At 47.8% G+C, this 16,284-nt stretch overlaps 1 protein-coding gene across 2 annotated transcripts; it reads left to right on the forward strand.

Annotated features, from left to right (window-relative positions):
- The first annotated feature begins 5,956 nt into the window (after window positions 1-5,956).
- On the forward strand, window positions 5,957-12,138 carry LOC136450246 (probable protein phosphatase 2C 8). 2 transcript variants are annotated; one of them, XM_066450624.1, is made up of 4 exons: window positions 5,957-6,844; window positions 10,446-10,551; window positions 11,084-11,564; window positions 11,757-12,138. In XM_066450624.1, exons 1-3 carry the CDS (start codon window positions 5,990-5,992, stop codon window positions 11,413-11,415), a joined length of 1,293 nt encoding a protein of 430 aa, XP_066306721.1. In that variant the 5' UTR covers window positions 5,957-5,989; the 3' UTR covers window positions 11,416-11,564; window positions 11,757-12,138. The 2 variants fall into 2 exon arrangements, with proteins under 2 accessions (XP_066306721.1, XP_066306720.1); XM_066450623.1 differs by having other exon boundaries at window positions 11,772-12,138.
- Window positions 12,139-16,284: the final 4,146 nt, after the last annotated feature.

Consider the following 16,284-nt stretch of genomic DNA (forward strand, 5'->3'; position numbering starts at 1 on the left):
CTTTTCATTTCATCACATCTGTAATTCTTATTCTTTGTCCTTGACTACTTATTTGTGATGGCAATGGTGCGCTGGGCGCAAGATGCTCCGATGGGCGTTGGGTACTCCTACACAGAGGAAGCGAGTGCCCTGGCAAGGTCAAATCAGCAAGCAATCGTTGACTTGTTTGTTGTACTCAAGGTCCTTGTCGATAAGGAGATCCCACTCTCCAGCATGGCCCATTGTGCACTGTCGAGAGTCCTACGGCAGCAAGCTAGGTGCAATATTCAGCCTTGCTTTCAAAAGGGTCATCCGTGCAGGCATGCTCAATATCATGCTCTAAGGTGTTGAACCCAACAGAATTAATCGAAACCAAATCATGACTGACCGGAACCGATGTTTTAGCCATTATTCTGATCTTAGGTTTCAATAATAGGATAACCTCGATTAATTTGATTCGAAGTGTCACATAACCGAATTAACTGAGCATAGCGAAATATATGCGAAGAGGACCAACAAGAGCCCCCCTCATGGCCTTATAATAACCCAAGATGGCCTCATGCCATCACATGTATACTATAACCCTAACTCTCAATCTCTCGTCTCGCCTCTCTCATCCCTTTCCTAGTCTCTGCCCACACGTGCCACTTCCCATGTCTCTCTCCCTAGTCTGCACATATAGGTTGAAGGTGTAGTTGTCACACGCTCCAACTCACGGCAAGCGCGGCTCCCTCCCTCCGAACCTCTCGGCACTGGCACATGAGTGTTGGTGACTCCTCTCTCCCTTCCCACCCTGGCAAGCACATGTGCCAGTGGCTCCTCACTCCTTCCCCACCCTGGCGAGGCTTCGTAACGGCTTCTTCCTCACTCTCTTAATCCATTGGGCAGGGCTCCTCCCTCCCTTGTTCTTATCAGATCCAACTACAAAGGGGATGCACATGGGGATGACATGGCATGTTGCGATCTCTGTAGGGATGACATACGACGATGTTGCACCTCGAGAGGCACGGGTTTTCGGTGGCTCGGGTGCTCATTCCTGGCATCCAAACTCGACGACCTAACATTGGAGTGGCTTGACAAACCATGTGTGGTTTATATTTATTTTTTGTTGTATTTTGTTCATTTATTTCTTGGCTAGGTAAAGTTGTGTCAAGAATGAATGGTTAGTTTAATCATGAATGAAGACCGAGCTAATTGAGATTGAATTTCTTGGTCTCGGTAATTTTAGAAGCTGGCCTATCTCTAATTTTAGATAACCAAAATTTGAGAAAAAAATCAACGTGAATGTTCTGTCTGGCCGAATGTCCACTCCTATCTCCCTAGTTCCTCCCTAGCTCCTACTTTTCTTTCCATGAAAAGAATTCTACCTACAAAGAGGAAAAACATGTGGTTCTAATATACCAAACAACATCAAGGGCTTGGGCTATATGGGCAAATAATACTTTTAATTACAACCCATTATTCGCTTTCCTTCAGAAGAATTGTAGGACCTAAAGTTTTTTTCCCATGCGCATTCCACATGCCTAGGCTTTTGGTATGAAGAGGTGCACTGAAAGTAGAGGGTGGGATATTTCGTCTTCCTTTGATGGTTGTGAATTGATATGGGCTGGCCCATGTTTAGGTCTACTAACTCAAGATATTGTGCATCTAAATCCATGCTTAACCTTTTTTGTAGATGGATAAGACTTAAAATGCACTTTTACTTTTTAAAAACTCATCAAAATGTAACATATCAAGGCTAAAGATTGACGTTAGTCATTATCGTAGGTAGTGGTAGATCTAGAAACGGATCAAGGGGGCTAAACAATAGAGGGGATATGTTCTCACCTTGAAACTTCAACCCTGACTGTTAGCGGCAAATGGAGGCAAGGGGCGGCGCCAGCGGGGCGGACTGAGTCCGCGAGGTCGTGAACCTCTCACACCTAGAGACCTGGGTGCCTAGCCACAGCTTGCAGGAGGCAGCCGGGAGGCACGCAGACGCCAAACCAGGAGGAGGTGGTGGGAAGGGTGGGTGGTAGCAGCTGCCTGTTGCCGAGACGGCGGCAACGACGAGCATCTAGAATCGTGCAGACGACGGGGAGTCCATAGTGGCGACCTAACCAAGCGGGGGAGGGGAGAAGCGTCAGGTTTCTTTAGCTCATCTACTAAGGTTGAGAGTTGGGCTTTGAGTTAGGCTATGGAGGGGAGCTCTTGGGCTAGATCTAAAGACCTACTCCTAGTTGTTTTGGCTGGGGTGGGGGCTGTAGCCCCACTAGCCCTCCAGTAATCCGCCCCTGATTGCAGGAATATTGTGTCTCTACTATCCTTATATGACGTACAACCGACCATGGAAAAGGAAAATACTCATTAACACATCGCTATAATGGGCTATGTGAGGTATGAAATCTTATGGATGTGAATTGATATGGGCTAGCCCATGTTTAGGTCTACTAACTCAAGATATTGTGCATCTAAATTCATGCTTAACCCTTTTTAGCTGGATAAGACTTACTTAAAATGCACTTTTACTTTCAAAAAACTCATCAAAATGTAACATATCAAGGCTAAAGATTGACGTTAGTCATTATCGTAGGCAATGGTAGATCTAGAAACAGATCAAGGGGGGCTAAACAATAGAGGGGATCTGTTCTCACCTTGAAGCTTGGACCCTGACTCTTAGTGGCCGATGGAGGCAAGGGGCGGCCCAGCGTCGGCGCCAGCGGGGCGGCCATGAGCCCGTGAGGTCATGAACCTCTTGCCTAGAGACCTGGGCACCTGGCCACGGCTTGTAGGAGGCATTTGGGAGGTGCATAGGCACCAGACCGGGAGGGGAAGGTGGGAAGGGTGGGTGGCAGCAGCTGCCCACTGTCGGGACGGTGGCGAGCATCGATCTGGAATCGCCCGAACGACGGGGAGTCCATAGTCGTGACCTAACCAAGCGAGGGAGGGGAGAAGCGTCGGGTTCTTTCGCTCGTCTACTAAGGTTGAGAGTTGGGCTATGGAGGGGAGCTGCTGGGCTGGATCTGAAGACCTACTCCTAGTTGTTTTGGCCCACGGGGGTGGGGGGCTGTAGCCCCACTAGCCCTCCTGTGAATTCGCCCCTGATAGCAGGAATATTGTGGCTCTACTATCCTTATATGACGTACAACCGACCATGGAAAAGTAAAATACTCAATAACGCATCGCTATAATGGGCTATTTGAGGTATGAAATCTTTTTGACGCCCGGTGGATCACTTCCTTAATAGAACTAAAGGCTCATGCCATGTTTACTTGATTTTTGAGGCCCAATTCTCCACTTAGGTACTTTGTGTGCCACTTCATATTGAAACCTTATCGGCAATACAAAGTGATCTAGTTGCACCAGAAAAAGAACTGGCTTGTTACTAGGATTGGGCATGGGCCACATGCAGTGGCGGACAAAGGGCCCGGCGACATTGGGCACTCGTTCAGGCTCTAGAGCCGGGACACATTTAGTCTTCCGTCGTAGCACCCTTAGTCAGAAAATTTGAAACACATGACCTGATCAATGTCTTTAGTCTCGTCCGGGCTCCATTTTAGTCTTAGGTCCACTACTGACCACATGGCGTAAAATAACTTTATTCAAAGCCATGTTTCAATTTTGGACTGATGCCCTTAACAATGTTTTTTTGAAAACTACATAAATTTGCTTATTGCTGATAAGAGTACTTAGGGGAAAGCAAGTGCATCATCAATGGGTCACACCATGCTGGATATACTTTATGACTTGATGATACACAAAAAATAATGTTCCAACCTCCTTAGGGTGTCCGCAATGGGAGGTATGAAGAGGGTAGTAAGGTTTTTACTAGTAGTAAGATACGCTATGGACGGTAAAAAGAAGAGGAGGCAATAGTTGTTGACGGTAGTAACACTACTATTACCCGGTAAGATGAATTAACACACGCGCGCGCGCGGGCACACACACGCCACATCGGTGTCATCCCGGTGACGGGGGCGTGGAGGCCCTCGAGATGGCTGCACAGAGGCACGTTAGGTGCATGGCCACCTCCACGAGCATTGGAGCTTTGAGTAGGTCTCTACCTCTAGATTGGCTCTATTGAGAGCAGCTTGAGGAGTCACTGTAGGTCCTTGAACCCATCCAAACACATGGAGTCCTTCGCTCGGCCTTGGCCTCGCCTCATGCGGCGTGGAGTGGGCACTGATCGTGGCAAAGGGAGAAAGGAGTAGGGTGCGACAGACGAGGAGATGGCGTCGTTCGCTTGGATGAATTTTGGAGTAATCTGGAGAAATCTGGATGAATATGGAAGAATTTGTAAGAGAAAAACACTGTTTCAGATGAAAAAAGAAGCGGATCAAGCCGGGTTTAAGGGCACGCGAACGGGGTCGACATGCCGCACGAGCTGAAGAAGGCTAGAGCGTGGGGTATGTCCTTGGTTGTCTTGTCCTTCCTGGCCGCGCTAGTGGCAACTATGGAGGCATCGTCTGGGAGAAGGAACCAGTGCCTAGTGGTAGAGGAGGATGCGATGGCGGCGGTAAAGGACAAAGATGGAGAAGTTTGAAGGGTCTAGGAGGTTAGATTGTCGTTTTGTGGGCCCATCTTATTTTCGGATGCTGATTATGTGGATGAGTGGATTACTATTGTCGCCTGTTCCTTGGGCTCACCTTCTTACCGAGTCCAACAAAATACATTATGGATGCCCTTATAGATGAATATGACTTACTTGGGCTGAATCGAGATTTTAGCATTCATATATGATATGTATATGTACTCCACCTAGAAAAAGGGGAACTATACTTAATAACATGTCATTATATTGGTCCAACAGGTATGGGCCGTGTGGCGTATTGAAAGCTTTCGACGTGTGGCGTATTGAAAGCTTTCGACTTTTGAAGCATGTGACCCACTTTCTTAAGAGAAGTAGAGGCCCTTATCAACATGTTTCAATATCAAGGCCTAGGTGTTTCCCGTGCAGAACAATGCGCTAGTTGTGCGTGAATATACTGAGCCTAGCTCAGCTGATTGGATTCTTTGTAGTGGAACTTGTCCACGCTTTGTCAAGTCCTGGACTTAACATGAATATTCACATATTTTTTAAATTTATTCTTGAATTTAACGACATCATTCTTGTCTTGATCCAACAGAAATACTCATAGGAGTATGACATGTGTGCATGCGTTGAGTGTCCATACATGTACGAGTGTTCACGTTGTACTTTTAAAAATGTGTTTAAGCCACAATGATTTTGTGCTATCGCAATACTAACTTTGCAATAACTTTTTGTTGGTTGAAATTTTACAAGGTGGATCTAAAATCTATTTGAAGCATTATGTTACTTCTGCTCTCACTTGGAAGCCATTTATGCTAGTACTGTCTACCAATAATAAGAGTCCATGAGATGTTAGCTGCTCATTTTATAGTATATACCGTTTTTATTACTTCAGATAAGACTTTTCCGAGATATACCACGACACGGCTAGGCGCAGGCTGCGCGCTCAACAGCTGGCGCCCAAAGACCAAAGGCACCTGAATCTCCTGCACATTGGCATGCGGCCATGGCGTGCGTCTACCAAATTATTCCTACCAGTCAAAAATCGCACGACATGCCCCGCCGGTCATCCTTCTCTCTCTCCTCCACGTAACCCCGTACCCTTTCGCACTGGGTCCCACGCGTTACCTAAAGGCCCCAGACGTAGAGGCCGCCGGCAGCGCCTTCTCCACGCAGACCACCGCCCACTGACAGCTGGGCCGCATAGCCTATCTTCCGGATCCCGTCTCTCGGGTTCACGTGAGCCGCGCGCACCAGGGGCTTCCTCGAGCGCCGAGATCGCGAAAGCCATCCCTTCGCGAGCGCCACGCGACGAGCGACGGCTGATCCGCGCCGTCCACGTCCGCATACGGCTGTCGCGCATCCGGGCCATCTAACGCCGATCCGACGGCTGACCGCCGCGGCCGCGGGTATTAAAGCCCGCCTGACCCCCGTCGCCCTCGCTTCTTTTGCGCTCCTTCCTTCCGCTCCGCTTGTAGTGGGAGTGGCAGAAGAGAGGCGATGAGCAGCAGTGAGGCTAGCGCGCAAGACCATGGTGTGCCGGCGCTCGAGGCGCAGGATAACACGCATGACCATGGCGTGCCCGCGCTCGACGAGGCGCCCACGCCCGCGGATACGGACAAGATACTGGCCGCCGTGGCGCAGCTAGCGCGACGTCGGAGGCTGGAGGCAAGGCGGCTGGGCCGCACTGCATCCGCGGGGGCGCAGGGCGAGGCCTCGAAGCGGGCGCGTCCGGTGTCGGACGCCTCCGCGGACTCGTCCCGCGAGTCTGCGAAGGTGGCGCCCGAGCCGCGGGAAGGGGCTTCTGCCGTGGTGCCACCGGGGGGGTGGCCCAAGTCCGTGTCGCACGGCGCGATGTCGGTGATCGGGCGGCGGCGGGAGATGGAGGACGCGTTCGCCGTCGCCGCGCCGTTCCTGGTGGCCGCCGCGGCGGGGGAGGAGAAGAGCGGCGAGGGGGAGGAGAAAGACGGCGGCGGGGAGGCGGAGGCGGAGTTCTTCGCGGTGTACGACGGGCACGGCGGGTCACGGGTGGCGGACGCGTGCCGGGAGCGGCTGCACGTGGTGCTCGCGGAGGAGGTGGCGCGTCTGCAGCTGCAACTCGGGAAGGGCGGCGACGGGGACGGCGTGCTGCGCTGGAGGGAGGCCATGGAGGCCTGCTTCGCCCGCGTGGACGGCGAGGTCGTCGTCGTCGAGAGAGAGGCGAACAAGAACAAGGCCGGCCACACGATGGGCTGCGGCTCCACCGCCGTGGTGGCCGTCGTGGGGCCCCGTCACATCGTGGTCGCCAACTGCGGCGACTCCCGCGCCGTGCTCTCCCGCGGCGGCGTCCCCGTGCCGCTGTCCTCCGACCACAAGGTATTAACAAGTGTCCAGCACCCGCACTACCCCCCCCCCCCCCCCCCCCCCCCCCCCCCCCCCCCAAAAAAAAAAAACAAATTCTCCCGACTTGCCTGCCATCAAGGCAGGGGCGGCAAGCTGGTAGCTCGCCAAGTGCCCCCCCAGATCCGCATTGATTTTTTAGAATCGCTCGCGATGGGAACGAGCGCTAGCTCGTTTGGTCGAGCGCTCCGTGTGAGAGCGACACCACCCGGGCTCGAACCGGGCGCCCACCTCCTTTCTTACGAGTATCCGGGAGACTCCCCCGTGTTTTCAAAAAAAAAAAAAAGAATCGCTCGCGATGCGGCTGAGAATTAGGGACGCTACGCCGCCGTCTACGCACGCGTCGACGTCGCCGTCATGACGCCATTGCCTGCCGTGCCGTTTTCTTCGGCCGGGATCACAGGTGTCGCGCGCAGGCCGCAAAAGGCAGGCGCCCAAAGCCCCTGCGCCGGCACAGCGCCAACAAACCCCCTGGCTTTGGCGTGCGCTCGTCTCGACCGTGCCGCAGGTTTCGTTTCGTTTCGTCGCACCCGTTTTTTTTTCGGCTTTCGGCAACGGCAAGGCGCCTGCTTTGTAGCACTGTGCCAAATTGGAAGGCGATCCTGCTCGTGGCCGCACTGCCCAGTGCGTGCTGCGTGACAGCGTGAGAATGAGAAAAGACTAGTCCCCGAGGACCCTACCACCTGGCCAGGGTTTGCTGCGGAAAACGCCAAGCGGCGGGCAGGGTGGTCTACACCTGGCCGGGGGTCCTACTCACGCGGCAAAGCGGGCGACACGTCGGGTGGAGTTCCCCATCGGGCATTCGGGCCAAGGCGCGACGACGGGCGTGTTCGGCCGCGGTTACCCGACAAGGGTGCTTCACTGCACTGCACCTCTATATATGCTGCCCACTAGTATCTTTCATGGGCTCCTTTTGCACCGGGAAGGAATCTCAAGGTCATTCTGTATACTTAAGCTGGGAGGAAATAATTGTTTGCTTCATATACACACATGCCTAACTGGTTTAGTCCTTCCAAAAATAAAACTAGTTTAGGCCCACTGTTTGCTTCCAGCTCATGCAATGTCGCATTCGTTACAGCTTGCAAATGGTTTCTGTAGACAGAGCTCGACTTCGTGGAAACTGAGGTTTGACTAGTAGTGTTCTGGAAGCAGAACAGAGTGGGTTCCATTTCAGTAATCCATTCGTGTTATTTGGTTTAGTAGGGTGCTAACTGCTATGGTCACTTAGATCTGTAAGATGACTATATCCCACATGGATATATATCAGCCTGTTCGTTTGGCCGTGGCTCGTCGTAAACGATCGTAAATTTCCAGCTGGAACAGTATTTTTCTCTCACACAAACCAGCCAGCAGAACTTCTTCACGAACCAGCAACGATACGAACCAGCCAACCGAACAGGCTGATAGAGGCTGGATTTTATTATATCCTTTATCCCACGTGTGATGACTCTATATCCCACGTGGGCAATCTAAATAGCATCCAATTATTGCATAACATGTGGCTAGATATAATAGACGATACCTCTATAGTGGAAAAAAATGTTGTTTATAAGAGATTTCTCTCATGCTCCCAAACTATCTGTTAATTACTAGATGACATTTTTGTCTCTCATCTTTCTCTTCCGTCCACATTGGATAAAATCATATGTGGCACCTTTTTATAGATGGTTGATTTCACTCCACCGTACATGCCCTAGCTGTGTGCACTGCAGCGAGATAATGAAACATCTTTCTTTTAGTAGTTAATTAGCTCGGTTCAGTCCTTGTGATTAGTAGTCACTCTGCTCCTGTAGTATCGTTGAGAGCTGCACAGAGGAACACCTTTGTTTTTAAGTGTCCTGGATTAACGTTGGTTGTCATGTAGTCAACTATTTGACGTTCTTCATCTTATCTATGTCATATATGTCTTGGGAAAGTGGCATCGTCTTGTGCCTCTCTGCAAAATATTATGTACAGTTAGATCTATTTCTTGAAACTGTGCATGTCCTTGGTTCAGTTGTTTATGTTAAATATTCTACACTACTGACACCTTAGTCAATACTAATTCTGCTTCAAACATACCATATAGGATGCTGCACCATTTTATCTGTCATCTTCTAGGTGAGTTATTTAAACTTTTTTTTGTGTCTTACATCAATGTTTTTTTTTAATACGGGATTGAATCAATCTGTAAATCTGTAAACCAAAATAGAGTATGCTTTGTGGGAGAAGCCTTCTACGACAATGCTTTAGGTATTTTTTCTGTACAGTGTAGTTAGCTATTAACTGCTAACTGCATGCTGGAGACATGGTGAGGCCCTATTCGCTTGGCTTATCAGCCGTACTTTTTCAGCGAAGTAACAGTGTTTTCCTCTCACAACAAATCAGTGAACAATACTTTTCAGCAAAGCGAACATGGCCATTTGGAGGGTTAAATATCTCAAGCTGATGTAATACATCATATGTTAGGATAGGGCCTATCTAGCTGGAAACAAGATAGTGGATACAGTGATGGGGAATAAAGTTTTTGACATTTGGGTGCGCAAATGAAGTCGAGGGTGGGTTTCAAAACGGAAGTGTTGCACATTAACACTGTCACATTAGGTGAGAAATAATTTGTTTTAGATGCGGCTTTGTGAAGTCATATCAAGTACGATGGTTGCCTGCTAGGCTGCTGCTTTAAGTAAGCATTGCTATTTGTTGGCTTGGTCTTTTCACTCCCAATGTGGGCAGTGAATGTGGGGACCAACCTTGATCTTGTGGCATGCAAACCTTAAACTCTAATGATGTAGGATGTGCGATCATGCCACTGTTGCAGGTATACTCTAACACAATTGGTCAATGCGAGGATATGGTTTTGAAAATGCAGTTTATTTTCTCCTGGCTAAACATGGAAACTCTGCTGGGACTAAAAGAGGGAGGGTTCATTAACCTGCTTTATTTAGATTTATCTTGCTAGCATGTAAGGGGCTAGGAGAATGCATTGACACTGAAGTGGTTAAGTGAGGTTAACTCTGTTTGGTGCTCTGGTAATAGCTGAACCTTGAAGTTTCCTGGTGCACTTGATATGACTTGATCTACCTGCAACTAGAACATATTCTTTTTCTTGACCTTATTTATGTGCCACGCTTCGATGCCCACCACAACTTCTCACAATATGATCTTTCTATGATAACATCTTTAGACAAAAAGCAGCGTTGTTTACTGTATCCATCATTCTGAACTGCAAGTTGTCTGAACGCCGCAGAACACAGGAAACGGTAGCCCCTAGTAGAGGTCTGAAATACCAAATGAGTGTTCAAGTCCCATTATAGTGATAACTGATTAGGTTCTTCAAACTTTGATATGTGAATTGTAATAAGTTGTCAAGTTTTGCAATGTCTAATCATTGTCTGAGTCCAGAATTTCAAATTAATCAAAGTGATGCGCATTTTGTTGCTGATTCAGTGCAGTGTTGAATTCGTCTGTTTCGGCTTTGTCTAACATGTATTTGAGATTTCCTTTCCTACTACTGTACTTGTTTTACAGTTTCAGCTTTGTCTAACACGTATTGTTTGTCACAGGTAATGCTAATGAAAACTTTTTTCTAACTGTACAGCCAGATAGGCCTGATGAGTTGGAAAGGGTAGAATCAGCAGGTGGCAGGGTCATCAACTGGAATGGGTACCGTGTCCTGGGGGTGCTTTCGACGTCAAGGTCAATTGGTACGATGATGTCTCCTTTTGTTCTATACATTGTCCATGTGAGTGAAGGTGACAATCACCGTCCTTCTAGCTAGAGTCTCAACTGTCTAACAATTGCAGTAGCTTTGGTAAGGAGAAACAATGAACATGACTGCATGATAGTTGATCATGTTATCACTTGGATCATTGTGATTTTTTTTGAAACATTCATTGTGATTTTTTCGGCAATGCCATGCTCTGTGCACCCTGAACCTTGAGTCCAATAAGCCATGCTGTGCCAGTAGTGGTCCCGTATGATGACTAGTGAAGCAGCAAACCTCATAAGGATGAGTTGCAACTTGCAAAATCCTCTGTGGACTTGGAACCTGATGAATTTGAATTGCTCAATACATTGCTATCTCTCCATTGTTTAAGACCCTCTGTGGACTTGGAACCTGATGAATTTGAATTGCTCAATACATTGCTATCTCTCCATTGTTTAAGACAGACATTCTCTCACAGATCGTGCTCTATTATGGACCGATCACTGAATCTCTTCTGTCTGCTATTTCAGGTGACTATTACATGAAGCCATTCATATCAGCTGAACCAGAGGTGACTGTTACGGAGCGTACGCACAAAGACGAGTTCATCATCCTGGCGAGCGACGGGCTGTGGGACGTCATGACCAACGAGGAGGCTTGCAAGGTCGCGAGGAACTGTTTGTGCGGGCACGCGGCTGCCAAGTACCCTGACACCGTCCACGGGAGCTCGGGTAGCGATGCCGCTGCGATGCTGGTGGAGTTCGCCATGTCGCGGGGCAGCACTGACAACATCAGCGTTGTGGTGGTGGAACTGAAGCGTCTGAAGAGGTGGAAGGGTGGTAGACAGAATGGTAGGACGTAGCCTGTAGGAGTCCCCGGCTCGTCGCGAAATATAAGCATGGCGCGACAGAGCTGGGAGGTAAAGGGAAGCAGCCGAGCATATGACGGAATGGTGTAAAAAAAAGAAGAGAGGGCTCTGACCCTTGAGAGCTGCACCTATGCTGTGACCAGGTGAGTGTAGGAGCTACTCGTAGCTGTGCCGTTGTATTGCGTTGGTTACTTGGTTCTTTAGTTCAATACTAACAAAATGGCATTCCGGCCGATGAAAGCAGCAGGAAACATGGGCTGCTTTTACTAGTTCTGGTCGTTTTGTTCGAGTCAGATAAGTTCTGACCGTCCATTTTTTATCTGAATCGGAGCTAGTGCTATACAATGTAGGTTGTCAAAACTTGCAGTAGCATCTTCAGGCGGTGAAGCAGTTTATTGTCAGCAAAGAGCTCCAGGCCCTGTCCGTGAGAATTGATGAAGGACTCCCCGGTCTCTCAGCCGCCGAGCATTATTTGGACTATGTGGTGCGAGAAATAGATTTTCATTGTGATTTGATTGCCGTAATGAGTCACTAGAAGATAACTCAAGACTCAAGATTATGTAGCATTATATGAGAATGTTTATAAGACAACACTAATGTAGTTGCTCTAAAGGCAAGTATATTGATATTGTCTTATAGACAATCTTATACAGTGGCATATAATCTTGAGTCAATTTATTAGACAACCTAAACAATAAGATGGCTTTTTGATTGTCATAGTAGCTCATAATTTTTTAATTTGTTCACAGAACAAAAGGAATATAAATGTTGCAAGCTGCATTACAACAACAAACTTATACATTGATGCACAAATTGTCTTGTAGTCCTAAATTTTAGCTTACGAGGGGTTGTTTCTTTCCCTCGACTCCTCTCTCATCTATGTCATAAAAAATCTTGCATAGCTTCAAATGAGGATCTATGCGATTGTTGATGTGTTACAGTATGCTTGCCCTAAGCAAGTTTTTCTTGTTCTTTTTCTCATGTGCCATATGAGGACAGTTGTAAATAGATTATCCTTGGACTCTGAACAGATAGAATAGTCATTTTGATCCTCCAAGGTATAATTTCATCTCTAATCTTTAAAAATAACCATTCCAGTCCTCAAATTTATTGGGTCTACGATCATTTTGGTCCTTAAACTTTGTATTTTAGGCTTAGTTTCACCTATGAACTACCAAAGTGCATTTAATCTCTTTTTCCTCAATTCTGTCCCATTTGTCCTATGTCCTACATGGAACGCCATGATGTCAAATGGTCGGCTCCAGGACCACATGCGATTCAAGATGGAAGATCATCGTTAGGTACCAGTGTCCTTGGCATTGTTCCCGACTATCGACAGATAGCACACTTTAGATATTTATATATCCATACATCAAAATGAATATGAATATGGATCCAAATATCCTCGAATATGAATAATCAGACCATTCAGATCCGATATCATACTATTCAGTTATAATTATATTTTTTCATTCCAGTAACTAAATATCTTTTAGCTTATGGAAAAAATATTATTTTTGTTCGCAATTGGTTAGAAATAGCTAAGAGAAAAATTGTAGATCTAATGTTGTTCTATTTCATGAATGTGTTCTCAAGGTACTAAATAGTGTTCCTAGCAGCCGCAATTATTCCCACAAAAACAATCTTGTAGGATATATATAAAGAACATCATTACCATTACAAGACAACATTTAAAATAAGGGATTTACTATATTCTAGGTGCCTAAAAAATTCATTTCTTTCAGGCAACACACTATTCACCTTCCTCTTCTCGTCATGGCGTCCGCACCAGCCCGCTCCTCGCCCCGCTGTTGCCCACCGCCCCATGGTTCCATTAGGGTCTCGTTGGAGCTCCGCCGCCGCGGCCACGGAGCTCTGGTGAGACCCTATCACGCCCGCAGGGGCCTCACTCTCCCCCCTCCCACCGCCGCTTTCTCCTCCAACTCCGGCAAATAGCCGTGATGCCCCCGCCCCTCCCTAGCCTGGCCGCCTCCACTGCCACCAGGGCCCCTAAACCACCATCCTCACCGTCTGACCGACCTTCCTTCCCCAAACTTTCCCTTTCTAAGCCTACCGGAGTTGTGGAAGATGAGAGGGAAAAATAGCCGGAACCTTAACTCTTAGATCTAGGAGGAGGAGGATGAGGAGGATATATACCCTGCCGGATCTGCCATGGCCGCCGCCGCCAGATCTGCCCCGAAGCCTCCATGCTGCCATCGGATCCGCTCGCCGGAGTTGGGAGGTTGCCAGATCCACGGTGGGGCGCGGGGAGGACCTCGCAGGGCGTTGGGGGGGGGGGGGGGGGGGGGGGGGGGGGGGGGGGAGAGAGAGAGAGAGAGATGTCTGGGCGTGTTGCCTGAAGGGTATCCTCATCTCAGGCAATGATATGTAGGAAATGTGTTCAAGTAAAGTATTAGAATTATTAATGTCTGCTAAAGAGTTTCTAATTGTCCACTAATTATTATTTTATCTCCAATCACGGACGATGCTGGAATTCCATTTGTTCTTTGAGTGCCCATTCAGCCAAGACTGCTGGAATTCCATTCCCATCCATTGGAACTTAAATCTGCCACAACTGGACATGGTAATATAGGCTAGAACCAACTTTGGGGACCCAATGTTCAGAGAAATCTTTATTACAGCCTGCTGGATCATTTGGACAACAAGAAACAAAGGCCAGATCGACATCAACATTTGGAGAAGAGAGTTCAAAGAAGAATTAGGCTTAGTTTGTATTAAAGCCAAACCGAGCATGCAAACCCCTCTTAATCTTTGGAGAGATAGCTACAATGTATGAGATGGTTTTTTCTGTTTGGGCTAGTTGCCTTGTAATTCATTTTCTGTAAATAGCATTCTTTCATTTAACGAGAAAAAGAAAAAAAAATAGGCATGGGATTCCTCTACTGTTTCGGTCAAAAAAAAAATCATGGACGATGCTAGAGCTTACCAGGTATGCTGGTGCTGTGTTTCACATAGGACAATGGATGAAGTTGAGCTGAAAAGAAAAGTTTAAGGACAAAAATACACTTTGATAGTTCATGGTTGAAACTGAGCCCAAAATGCAAAGCATTAGGATTGAAAAGGTCACTTTGATAGTCCGGAGATGAAATTGAGCCCATGAGTAAACGTTGAGGACTTCACTATCGTTTTGAAAGTACAGAGACAAAATTACGAGGGAGTAAACGTTCAGGCAGTAGTTGTTGAGAGACTAAAATGACTATTCAACCTTTTGAACAGGTGATATCTTAATCTCCAAGCCTAATTACTAGGGAGGACAAAAAACATATGCCTTATAAAATTAGACTCTCCTTATACAATATATATAATTTTAATTTATTGGTATTTATTCTTATTACTATTGTCTTGAGCATCTCCAATGGGATCTAAAAAATACTCCCCAAAACATGTTTTTCAACCTTTGCAAAATATATTAGGAGATATGAAAAAGGTACAACTCCAATCGTTTCTAAAATCTCGCGCCTAAAAGATAGAAGGTAATTTTATATCAAGAATCCTTTACATTTGGATCAGGAACCTGTCCTACTTTTTTTTCTTCCCCACGTCCTTCCACCTCAGATTGGGGCAACGATATACGCGCGTGAGGGTGGTTTTTTTTTCGAGTGACAAAAGATTGGCAACATGTTTGCTTGCTCGTATACGATCGTGGATTATAAGCTGGAACAGTATTTTTCTCTCACACCAAACCAGCCAGCAGTAAATAATCCACGATCGTTTACGACGAAATGAACAAGCCATGGGAGGTGGGTTTAGGAGTTGTTGGAGATGAGTTTTTTTTTTAATATTGCCAAAATTCTTGGATTGGGCTTTTAGGTACTCTTGAAGATGCTGTTTGGAGTATTGGCATTTGGTAAACTAGTCCGTGCGCATGCATGGGACAAAGGCTAGAACCTATTATTGCGCAGTTTAAGCTTGCCCCAAACGTTCCGGCAAGCGTTAAGTCATCTTCATGGACAAATTTATGCTTTATATAATATGGATGAAAAAGAAGTATGTTCCGTGCTCACAAGTGCATGTGCTGAAATAAGGAAAAATAATATAATCTGAAATCTTATATGCAGTAGAAAGGGAACAATACTATGTATTCTTATGTATAGTACTAGTACATGTGTACACACTACACTTTTGTAAGGGTGTCCCCAGTAGCCTCTAGATTACTTGTTCTCTGCTCCTAGCTAACAAACTGAAACTTCCGTTCCACGTGGAAGTCCAGGCGAAGCTTTCCATTATAGGCTAAGGTTACTGCTCCCCACCGGTGGACGCCGAGGGGGCCTGAGTCGCAGACGAGCCTTCTTCTTGCGCCGCTGGCGTCTGCGGCCCCGCCTCAATGTCAACGCCAAAGAGACGCACTCTGCCCGCCACGGCCGGCCTAGGTGCAGGCTCGAGGGTTCTCTGATCCGCCGGCGGTGGATGGGGCTGGACGGCGAGTCGCGGCTTCTTTTTGGGCACGATCGGCGCGCCAGTATAGTGCTTCCTCATGTGGCCGCCGAGCTGTATTCCGGCGGGGAACACCGCAGCGCAGATCCTGCACACGTGCACCTTCTCCGGCTTGGCGTCACGGCGGCATGGAACGGCGGCGAGCTCCCTGGTCTTGTGGCCGGCCATGTGGCCACCGAGGCCCTGGTGCATCGCGAACCACACGCCGCACTGTTTGCATGTGTACCCGTTCGGATTTTGGCGACCTGCAACTGGAAGCGGCGGCGCAATGGGGTGCGGGTGGACGGGTGGAAGTTGAACTCGCTCCTCCTCTGCATCAGGCGGCGGCGGCGGCGGCTCAATGGGTTGCTCGTGGACGACGGCTTCGGTGGGTGGGTTGTCTGCTCCTGCCACCACTGTCTCCATTGC

This window comes from Miscanthus floridulus, chromosome 5 (assembly GCF_019320115.1).
Source record: "Miscanthus floridulus cultivar M001 chromosome 5, ASM1932011v1, whole genome shotgun sequence".
NCBI classification, from domain to species: domain Eukaryota; kingdom Viridiplantae; phylum Streptophyta; class Magnoliopsida; order Poales; family Poaceae; genus Miscanthus; species Miscanthus floridulus.